Source organism: Cyclopterus lumpus, chromosome 11 (assembly GCF_009769545.1).
Source record: "Cyclopterus lumpus isolate fCycLum1 chromosome 11, fCycLum1.pri, whole genome shotgun sequence".
NCBI classification, from domain to species: Eukaryota; Metazoa; Chordata; class Actinopteri; order Perciformes; family Cyclopteridae; genus Cyclopterus; species Cyclopterus lumpus.
The window spans coordinates 9,500,842-9,512,734 of NC_046976.1; the positions used below are offsets into that span (position 1 = coordinate 9,500,842).

Here is an 11,893-nt window from a genome sequence, read left to right on the forward strand (position 1 = left end):
CAACATGAGGACATTTTCTGTTGTCACACTAATCCAAAATGTATCTGTAATACCCCACACACAACTGCATTAATCTCTTGTTGAGAAATTTCCAACAAAATATGGATTTTTGCAGTGGGCGGTGACATGTAGAGCCAATGTCAGAGAGAAATAGAAAGAGAAAACAACCAAAAAAAAGGCTTAGCAGATTCATTGAACACTGGATTTTGGATTTGCCTAATCTGTTGCATATTTATGTTCTACTGCAATCTTGTTTCAATAAAAACGACCCTGGTATTTGAGGCTTTTACAGCCCTTTCAATCATTCAAACAATACATTTTTCAAAAAACATATGTATATCAGACATATTTAAATATTCTGCCAAAAACATTTTTACAAACAATTATTTTTATTGTATCAGGTTTGATTGGCTTTCTATTGCAAAGGTCCCTTTTTAGTGTGGGTGTAGTAAAGAGCAATAGTCAATAAAACCGTGTGGAGGCATGGTTTGACCCACTTTGACTATACTATACTGGGAGCGACTCTACATTTAGTTAATGCTGGATGTAAAACTGCATCAGGATAAAAACTACTGGTCAGGTTGAGCTCTGTGTGAATACAAAACGATGGGAAACAGCATCAAAGTTTCAGGTGTGCAGTCAATAGTCCATATCATATCTAACAATTTGCAACGTTGGCTCCCTGTGTTTATTGGCCTGTACACAACATTTCCTTTACTTAAACCCAGGCAGAGACGTTTCCCTCTGGCCTGCACCGCTGCATTCGGTGTGAAATTACTTCACTGTCACATGTCAAATGCGACACGGAAACACATGCCACAACCCAACGACAGACAATGAGAGTTCAACATGGGAATTATTTCAACAGATTCAGACAGAACTGACGGGAAGTGTGTGTTGACAGACGCTCTCAGGCTCGTGCCAACTGTGACTGCATGGTGGTTACGGTGAGGAACTTGTTTATGACTTAAGTAACATACTTCAGAATTAGGTCAGGTGTGTAGAACTCAGTTCTATAACAATATAATTGTATGGAGCAAGTAAACAAGTCTGCACCATTCCTCTGCATATCAAACCGTGTCTCTGAGGCCATGCTGTCTTGTTAACCCTTAATGGAAGTGGACCTACTACCTAAGTGTAGTCCACGCAGAAGCCAGGGCCCACCGAGAGAGAGAGAGAGAGAGAGAGAGGACGTGCTTCACGTGTGGCTCGATGTCGTCTCCTGCATTAAAATTCTAGTTCATCACTTCAAACCTCCTCCACACAAAGCAGCGCATATTCCCTGATGGAGAAGATTCGTCTTCCTCCTTGTTACTTGAGCCACTCAAGGTAGGAAACAAATAGAATATTTTAGTTCTCGTCATTTCAACTCCTGCCAGAAAAAGAACATCAAAGATTCTCAACAACTTCACCCACTCACTGCCGTGTGGTTTTCACATCTGCTCAGCCCAATGACACACTGCCAAGGGAAACGCAGCTCCTCCGCATGTGTTGGAGATAACTTTCCTGTGGGCCAACAGAGCCCACCTCTTCATGGCATTGTCAGCTGGTAACGGCGTACAGCGTCTAGTCTATGCGTGTGCACGCCTCTCAGAGGTTTAAGACGGGTGTAAACAGCCTGCTGCTGCCGGGCTGCACAATGTTCTCCATGCAGAGAATTACAGTGCCGCCATTAGCACGTCCACATTACCATGTTATTGTGGAGGCTGGTGCTCTTATTGACTGCAAAGGCTTTACATTCTCCGTGTATACCTGATACATTTTAAAGATTGCATTGTTGTTTGAAATACTTATTTCATAATTATAAAAGGATAGCACAAATAGTCAATGGTTTCATTATCAAAATAACAAACTAAGTTGTTTTCTACATATTTAAAACCAGATGCTGAAAATAGTTTCTATAGGTTAAAGTATTAGTTCCTGGGTATTTCCATGTCCAAGAAAATGAAAGTCAGCAAAACACTGCGATGCTTATGATGATATCATGTTCTTGTTTTTTTGTGTGATTCTGCTCTATTCAATTCAATTCAATTCAGCTTATTTTGTATAGCCCAATATCACAAATTACAAATTTGCCTCAGAGGGCTTTACAATCTGTACACATACGACATCCCTGTCCCAGGACCTCACATCGGATCAGGAAAAACTCCCCAAAAAAACCTTTCACAGGAAAAAAGGGAAGAAACCTTCAGGAGAGCAACAGAGGAGGATCCCTCTCCCCGGATGAACAGATGCAATAGATGTCATGTGTACAGAATGAACAGCATTACAAAGTTACATAAACACTTGTACAAGTGAGGCTGTCATTATTTAGATATTCGGTCATAAACTAAAGTATTGGACGAGGAAAAATGAAAGGATCAACAAAGTTACTACAATTTATTCTGACAGTGACATGAATGTTTTTACTGACATTCCTCCAATAGTTGTTGAGAGATGTAACTGGAAACCACGAATGAAAACATAATGGTGTGTCAAATATCAAAGTGTTTTGATAAGAGACATTAAGCTACATTTTACAGTTATTGTATATTATTCCAAACAGAGAGAGTGGCCCATACCATACAGGCAGTAAAACATGCATGTACGTATACAGAGGCAGCTACTTGTTGGTCTTTCACCTACTTTCTACCTCAGGCTGTAATTCAGAGGAATACCTGAGACGCCACGCTGCAAGCTGACACAGGATACACGGAGTACACGAAGATGGGGCCAACGTGTTCTGTCCTTATCAGTTTTAATGTCCTAAAAGGCTTTGAAAGACTTATCTCAGAACCTTCTTATCAATACAGTTCAGTGGGACGTGCTCATGAAGTTAAAGAGCAGTGGGTTCATAGCAGCTGCTTTACCTCATAGCTGTGGATTATTCTGACCTCATACATACATATTAATAAGGCATGAGGTTAGACCTGTAGATCCAGTGCCAATTGGGAATAAAGAGTTATTTAAAAATGTATACCGTTGTGTTTTTTATTAAAGAGCACTTTAAATTTGTCATAGAAAAGTGATCTGTTAATAAAAATGGTTTCTTGTTCTTAATTTGAATTGAAAGCAGTCAATTTATTCAGGATTTAATTTCAGTTCAGTCAATTTGTTACCAATTCATTTAAATCTAATTAATTTAACTTCACTTGATTCCTTTATTCATACAGCAATGCAGACTTTCCTCTGACATGTCCTGATGAATAAACCCTCTTCTGTTTAAGCCTTTGTTACACAACCTCGCAGTGCAGGAATTGTGGAAAAGGTTACTTTTTTTACACACTCATCATGCTTTTAGGAATAACTGCTTCCTGCAAAGGCCCTATACAAAAAAACCCTAGTTAGAGACAATATCACACAGCTGTAAAGGCAGTGAGAGACATACATATCTCAAAGGACCCTCTTGTTGCCAGGACACACTTTAACAAGAGCTTTGACCCGGCACTCACTCTGCTGTTTTCCTCGGCTCTGCTGACATCTACTGGTCTCCCTTTGTGCTAACAGTTATACATGCTGGCAAATAGAGACACATGTACTGTGTCTAGGGGTACTGTACATGTGCATTACATTTCACTGTTACATTGCCAAGAAAGCTTGTGCACAACCCAAAGTCTCTGTGGTCCCATGTGGTATGGGACCACAATCCATACCTGAAGGACAACAGGCTAGGGGAAGGGACAAACTAACCAACTCCAAAACACACCAGAAACAACAACAACACAGAAATGGGGGAAGGTTGGGCTTTGATAGCAACTCTAACCTGTAAAAAACATACATGCTCCAGAAAGATTGATAAGAGCAAATAATGGCAATGTGAAAAAAAAAGATTTGCAACAGTCTGTGCACACAACTACTTGGCTCGGTTTTCCGAAACAAGGTCATCCAAAAAGCATCATGGGTGTCCGCCAACCACACAGCGGAAAATCAGATCGACCACATCTGCATCAACTGGACGTTTTGAGGCACCGACTGCTGGATGTCAGAGTGAGTAGAGCTGACGTTGGGTCTGAACAACAACCAGTCAGAGGAAGGACTGGATTGAAAGCCACGAGACCAGAGTAGATGGAGGGCTTTCGTTGATTGCCTTCAGGAATGTGTGAAGTGAAGTGCAACGGTTCTGCTGCTGAAGTATAGTTGTGTCTCCATAATGCCTTTTCAGGACAGCCTTGTGAATTGTAGTATTTCTTACAGCCGGTACATTTAATTACATTTAAGTAAGGCTCTGATCATCCAATATGATAATTCATCATCATTCAATAGAATTATATGGCGATAACATCCTATATCAAGATGTAGTGACACACAATTACGTCACCAATATTGATAATAACAAGCACATACTAACTCCAATGTCTCAGATCAAATCTGAAGTGATGAAAATTCTGCTTATTGGAATACCCCAGTTAAACTGATTACTGTGTGTATGCATGTAAAGTCAGTGTATAGCTGGACATATACATTTCTTTAATTTCACTTAAATATGTTATGTTACTTTTGCAATAAAGTTTTTTCCCAGTCCACTGAAAAGTCCATTCTCAGTGTATGTGCACTGGAGGATTTCCACACATCATTTTTGAGTGGAAAAGATCTTTCACAACAGAAAATGCAATAATAGACCATGTGATACGCTCTAAACATGTTTGTTGACTTCATCTAACAGAAGGGATTACAGATGGTGGGACACCACATGGTTAAACCTGAATGTATTTTCTTGTCTTTGATGGGAATAGTTTCTGTAATTATAAAGCAAAATCTAAAACAGAAGCATTAACTATTTAAAACACATTTGATCAAGGAAAGATAAATATAAAAACACAGTACAAATAAAAGTATTATGTTCCCTATTACACACTATTCATGATTGATTCTTTTCTTCTTCCTCTGCATCTCTCTTCTTTGCTGTCGCTCCCTCTCTCCCTCTTCTCTCTCTGTCTGCATACATTAGCATGGGGAGCAATGCCCACACTGGACAGCAGGTGTGCTCTTTAGCACTGCAGCACACAACCCACTGCAGTTCTACCATGTCTGTATGTGTAAGAGGGTGTGTTTGTGTGGATGCGTCAGGCGTGCATGCCAGCCTGGCCACTGCTGCTCCTGCCACTCGGCTGAAGAAGAGGGGGGGGGGGGGGGGTGTTGGACATCGGTGGAGTGGATGGAGAAAGAGAGCAAGGGGGATAGAGAGGTGATAGAATCCAGATCCAAATAAAGCCATGGGGGCCGGTGCTGGGCTGGGCCCCCCTTTGCTATAAATACGCTGGCCGCCTGGAGGTTCGGGTTCTGTAGTTGGGGCTTGGGACCAGTGACCACCACTGCTGTAGCAGCCTTCCTCAGGAGAGTCTCCTCTGCATACTCATCATCCACATCCTGGTCGTCGGTGTTCTCAGCAGCCAAGATGCCTCGCGTGGACTCGGACCTCAAGCTGGACTTTAAGGATGTCCTCTTCAGACCCAAGAGGAGCAGCCTGAAGAGTCGCTCAGAGGTCGGTGCGGTTAATTAGCTTTACTCTGATAATGTAATCCAAATAGTACAGCTACAGGTCAATTAACATCAGACCGGCATATTTCTCAGGAGGAGTGTCATCTGCTTACTGCTGCATTCAGAAAGTATATTTGCTATTGCGCCTCTATGATATGTGAGGCATTAGAGATATACAAATTATTAATACAAGGGGGTGGAAGGTGTGGGGGGCAGTATTTTGGGGCCTTCTAAACCTGTTTGCTAGTCATGATCGAAGATGAGCAAGAACAGAGATGACAATAAATAACCCTACAGGCTTGAAAGAATATCTCACTGAAACTGTAAAGTGCACGCTCACTGTAATTCAATATGTGCAAGTCTCATTGTTGCCTTTGTGCTTTGGTGAGTAAAAATGCTACCTTGACTGAGCATGTAACAGCAGAGTGACCTTCTTAAAGGTGACAAGAAACAAGGCAAGCCTGTACCAGACAGAGGTAAACAACAGCTGTCCACAAGCAGATAAAACAACGTAAGAAGAAGAGGAGAGACAGAGATAAACATGTTTTAATAAAATGTAAAAAGAATGGATTGATTAGAATGGATTTAGTCATTTTTATTTTATGTATAATGGGCCACAGTGTCTCTGGCACCCACTGGTTTAGGGTTCTCTCTCGAGGACAACACAGCCCTCTCTTGTGGCAGTGGTTTTATACCTCGTGTCACTAGATCATGGACTGGTACCGACCCAAGATCACGATACTGGTTTGGTGGCACTAGACCTGGGGTGGAAGGTGGAAGTGGGTGGGAGTTGGCTTCTGACAACATGAGATATGGGAGACTTCTCAGAAATCCTGTTTAAAAATAGTACAGTGTGTTACAGCAAACCAGAGCACATTTCACATGCCTCAGAGGCATCAGGATAACATTATATATACATACAGTATATACACTGATGCAGATAACAGCAAAGAGAATACCCAGCACGACACTATAGTAAAATAATCTAAATAAACACCTAAAATAACTGACATGAGTTCAGATGTCAATAGTCTACACACGATGACCTCATTGAAGCAGCCAATCCAAAGAGCTCATACACTCCTAAAAGCATCCACCTGACTGCTCTTGTTATTGCTGCATTTAGCAAGAGCAGAAATCCACCTGTCAAAGCTAAGAGTAGCAGACATCCACAAAGTTTAGAGGAGAAGAGGGTATATGAATGTCATGGAAGACAAACTGCATCAATAACAAGAGACCATATACACGCGGTAAGATGGTTGCTAATTGTATTGGGTGACGGGTCTCTTTAATACATTTTTTGCATAAATCATTGATATGAATTTTCACAGCTGGAGTTAGCAACAGCACCTGCAACACGGTAATAAACAGAAGATGACAGCAACTGTATTCAAGCCCTTTTGTATGGCTGCACATCTGCATCCGCTTAGACAGATGTATTGAGATTCTAACCCCAAAACCTGTCACGATGAAAGACAATTCATTCGTGTTTCACATCAAGGGGGATTTCTAAATCAATGCAAAAATGTAAAAGACTATACCGATTTTATAACCAGTCGGATATATCCAGAACTAACAAAAATGTCATTGCATAAATCAAGGATGCTTCATCCCCGAGACAACTGGATCCACATGTCATCTTTGTCATGATTCACTGGCGACTAGACTGGACAATCTTGCTGAGTCAGTGTGCTGTAACAAAAGAAGAGTCCTGTATTGATCTACTGCTGCAAGACCATGCACGTGCACGACCGGGCGCTCCTCCCTTCTCATCCATACTCCTTTCACCACCTTCCTCTTTCCTGCCGCCATTATGAGTTATTGACTCATTTTGCTGTGGCTCTGAAAATAATTCCACTGTGAAAGTTATGGCACACATTGGGGCTGTTAGCCAGGTTTGCATAATACATGTAAATGTACTCAAAAACAGCTCTCAGCACTATGGAATTGTTGGATTTAAGAAGATGGAATTAGTTTGAAGGCTTTAAATCGGTACATACATACATATACATATATATATATATATACACATACATACATATATGTGTGTGTGTATATATATATATATATATATATATATATATATATATATATATATATATATATGCGTATACTTTCCTGTAAAGGGAACAGCTAGTGTGTCACAATGGGCCCCGCTTGTTGCATGTAGCTCATCACATTATAGCTGCATCGGCGAAGGTAATCAGTAGCTCTAAATGTTTCAGTGCATCCCATCAACACTCTGAACATGAGCCACATGAGCCGCTTCCATTATCAAGGAAAAGTCCCACGGTCAGCTCAAGAGAAAAACATATTCATCTGCCTCATAAAACCGTTTCCTAGTAGCTATGATTAACTCCAGAAGCACTCACGTCTCTCTCCCCCCCAGGTGGACCTCCAGAGGACCTTCACATTCCGCAACTCTAAACAGACCTACACTGGGATCCCCATCATCGCTGCCAACATGGACACCACAGGGACGTTTGAGATGGCACAGGTCCTCAGCAGAGTGAGTTAACACACCTGAATGGATGAAAGACCAATCACAGCATCCCCGATTGTCTCCGTGTGTTACTGACAAGATCTCTCTGCACAATCTCTTTGTATTTGACATGGAATCACAGACAAAAATGGGATTTGTTTCCATTCCATCTTTCTTTCTTTCTCTGCAGCACACTCTCTTCACAACCATCCATAAACACTACTCTGTAGAGGACTGGAAAAACTTTGCTGCTAATCATCCAGAATGCTTAGAGGTATGTATGTTGTTCCCCGTAAGCGACAGTAACTACACACATTTGTATTCACGAGGGTTTCCCCCTAAATGGCAAACATTGCTTTTCTCCCCAGCATGTCGCCGCCAGCTCAGGCAGCAGCGTTGCAGATCTGGAGAAGCTGTGTGCCATTTTGGAAGCAGTCCCCATCCTCAAGTACATCTGTCTGGATGTGGCCAACGGCTACTCGGAGTACTTTGTGGAGTTCGTCAAGACGGTCAGAGGAAAGTTTCCGAAGCACACCATCATGGTAAGAGAGACGGTTCCCCCTGTTCTGGGATGCGTTGTATTGTGAGACGGTGCCTTGGGGCTAACGCTGTCTGGCTTTGCAGGCTGGTAACGTGGTAACAGGGGAGATGGTGGAGGAGCTCATCCTTTCTGGTGCTGACATCATCAAAGTTGGCATCGGGCCAGGTGAGTGGGCACGACTGTCTGAGTGTCTCTGCAAATAGCCTGAGTAGGGAGTTCCCCCTAAATCAACAGAAATGACTGTACAAGGCTCACATGACCTCACATATAAAACACAGACACAACTAAGATGGGAGGCAGGGAGACCGACACACACATCTGCCTTTATCAGCGAGGTTAGCACACTGAGCAAGGCTGGATTTGAGTTACAAATAGGGTACACGTGGTTTTATTATCAGCAGATTAGTCTTCAATGCAGCAGAACCAGTTTTAGCAGATCATTGTAAAAAAAGAAAAGAGCTTTAGTATCAATTATTCTGTTTTGCTATGAAGTTTGATTAATCCCTTATGGGCCTGGCATTCAGACAGTGCTGTTTTCTGGTTCCAGTCTGTGGAATAGCAACCTGACCTGAAAGATAACTGGCTCCTGTAGCTGAGGCAGCAGCAGTTACACACAGACAGGGACGTACCGATGGACTTCTCTAATGCGTGCATGTGAACTGCATTGCAGGGTCTGTGTGCACGACAAGGATCAAGACAGGAGTTGGCTACCCACAACTCAGTGCCGTTATAGAGTGTGCAGACTCAGCCCACGGACTCAAAGGACACATTATCTCTGTAAGTCTCACAGCACAAACGGATATTATTATGTATGAGTACATTAAATACACTGCATATGTTAACGCTATCAGTCAGACATCAGTCCAACAAAAGCATAATTAACTATGGTCTCGTTGGGCAAAAGGCCATCATCCTCCATAGAGCAGGGGACTGTCATGGATGCACAGGACTTAGATATAGATGGACATTGAAATAAAAGTATAACAATCAAGTTAACATTTTGTAATGTTGCTCTTCAAAGAGAAAATTAGCTTTTTTTCATGTCACGCTATTGAAATGCCTCTCAACGTACAGGATAGGGTCCTAACAAACATAACCAAGGGCCCTCAGATCAACACTATAGCCTGGGTCATAACTGACATTATGCACAATGACAAAATAGATTGCTTTTATTTTAGGGCCTTTTTTGCTTTTAAACTTAAAATGAGTCCATAATATGCTTTTATATAGCGGTTGTAATAGTTTATGTTGTTGATGACAGTAACCACTAGAGGGCGTCCTCAGTCTTCTGAGGCTGGTAGAATAACAAGAAAAAACGTCTCAGACCTGAGATCCAGCATGAAGCCATGTGACTGACACCAGTACGATTATTTTTCTCTGTTCAGGACGGCGGCTGTAGTTGCCCAGGGGATGTGGCGAAGGCCTTTGGTAAGTATTCAACCCCACCATTGATGTTCTGTTCACTCTTAATGAATCACATATGTGTTTATGTGACTGTGCTGTATTGTTCTCCATCTTCTTTGCCTCAAATCCTCAGGTGCAGGCGCTGACTTCGTAATGATGGGAGGAATGCTTGCAGGCCACGACCAGTGCACTGGAGAGGTCACTGAGAAGAACGGCAAGAAATACAAACTCTTCTATGGCATGAGCTCCGACACAGCCATGAAGAAATACGTGGGTGGAGTGGCTGAGTACAGGTAAGACACTGAGGAGTATACGGCGATCAATACAAGATGTTCGTATTCTTACTTCCTCCTCTCTGCTCTCAGGGCGTCTGAGGGACGGACCGTGGAGGTTCCCTATCGAGGAGATGTGGAGAACACCATCCGTGACGTGTTGGGAGGCCTCCGCTCCACCTGCACCTACGTGGGCGCCGCGAAGCTCAAAGAGCTGAGCCGGAGAACCACCTTCATTCGTGTCACACAACAGTCCAGCCACATGTTCACTTCCTAGGGCACACACACACACACAGACAGAGAAAAGGGGCAAACTATTCTATTTAACTGTATGTTGGAATGAATGTGTAATACAATATGCAAGATCCATAGGAGTCACCTGTTAACGGTTACTGGAGAAATCATTCTGCAATAAACCGCATGCAGGACCCTCTGCAATTTTTTTTTTCCTCAGTGGTGTTGATTATTCTCTGAATTGTAATCATTGTCTGGATGACAGACAACATCATTGTGTACCCCTATTAAGTGTGTGCATGTATTTTGGGTGTGTCAGGAAGACTGAGCTAGCTGGACATGAGGACTTCTGAATATATGCATCAGACACATTTGACATAATTCACCACGCTGTGCATATAGTCATGTTTAAGGCCTCTTCATTGACTCCACTGTGCCTGGCGTTTTAAATCAATAGCGTCCTCTGGCCTCTAATGCTCTTGTACTTTACGCAAGGAACTTCAGGGAAAAGTCACGTAAAGAGACGACAAAGTTTACATTACATACGAGACAAGCAGCGCTTACACCATTTAATAGTTTTTGCAAAGATAGAAAATGGTGAAAATAAACCTGAATGATCAGTGTGATTTGTTTCTGGATAAGAAACTGCATATGTGATAGGCGATGATGTGTAATTTGAAAGCAAACCAGATTCATGGTTATTGAGAATGGATCAAACATTAAATACACAATTTGAGAGTCAGCCACTATCTTCTGTCACAACAGCTGTTAACATTGTGCTAGTGGTTACCTCATGTGCATTGTTGATGGGATTATCCTGTCCAATTATTTATAGAAACCATCAGATATAATATGTGTTGTGCATGTATGGAAAGGGTCCTAGAATAGCATCCTCCACTAAAAGTACTGTTATTTTTAAAACATTTTACTCAAGTAAAAGTAGGACAAAGTAAAAAGAAAAGAGTTGAAATGTACTCCGAGTAAACATTACTGCCTTACACATGTCAACGCACTGGAAGCAGCCCTGATGTCCAACACCTATACAGTAAATGTCATCTCTGTAGACTTGCAGCATGTGCATTCAACTGATTATCAATTATGACATTACCACAATAAAAGGGACATAACTCAGACAACTAAACAAAACAATTACCTAAGAATTAAATCATTGGGAGAGTAAATTCAGTTCGTGGTTGAACTCATCATGCGCTCACCTGTCTGAACGGCTTTCTGTGAGTCTTCTTCACCGTCAATTCCTCCTGAATCTGCTCCAGGTTCAATTTCTCTGCTTGTTCATGCTCAAAGCCTGGAACCAGTCCATGCAGACTCTCTTTCCCAGTATACCCAGTCCATCAAATCTCTCAGAAGTCACACTGGAGGATCTCACCGTGAGCGCTTTAGCAGTTATCCAGACCCGGGAGGCACCTGTTAAGTGGGTAGCCTACGTTGGATTTTGGTCATTCGGCATGCTGACCGGGTGGTGCTTAAAGGTGCAGTGTGTGT

At 42.1% G+C, this 11,893-nt stretch overlaps 1 protein-coding gene across 1 annotated transcript; it reads left to right on the forward strand.

Moving 5' to 3' along the window:
* Positions 1–5,374: 5,374 nt before the first annotated feature.
* Positions 5,375–10,905, forward strand: gmpr (guanosine monophosphate reductase). The gene is made up of 9 exons (XM_034545204.1): positions 5,375–5,461; positions 7,847–7,966; positions 8,130–8,213; positions 8,308–8,481; positions 8,564–8,645; positions 9,151–9,257; positions 9,866–9,908; positions 10,018–10,177; positions 10,250–10,905. The coding sequence occupies exons 1-9, from the start codon at positions 5,375–5,377 to the stop codon at positions 10,431–10,433; spliced, it is 1,041 nt and encodes a 346-aa protein (XP_034401095.1). The 3' UTR covers positions 10,434–10,905.
* The last annotated feature ends 988 nt before the right edge of the window (positions 10,906–11,893 follow it).

What these genes read in the sequence shown, in the direction of transcription:
- gmpr (XM_034545204.1), top strand. Translation starts at nt 5,375, where the DNA reads ATGCCTCGCGTGGACTCGGACCTCAAGCTGGACTTTAAGGATGTCCTC. An exon ending in ATCATCCAGAATGCTTAGAG is followed by an intron (nt 8,214 to 8,307) that starts GTATGTATGTTG and finishes TTTTCTCCCCAG; the next exon opens with CATGTCGCCGCCAGCTCAGG. An exon ending in TCAAAGGACACATTATCTCT is followed by an intron (nt 9,258 to 9,865) that starts GTAAGTCTCACA and finishes TTCTCTGTTCAG; the next exon opens with GACGGCGGCTGTAGTTGCCC.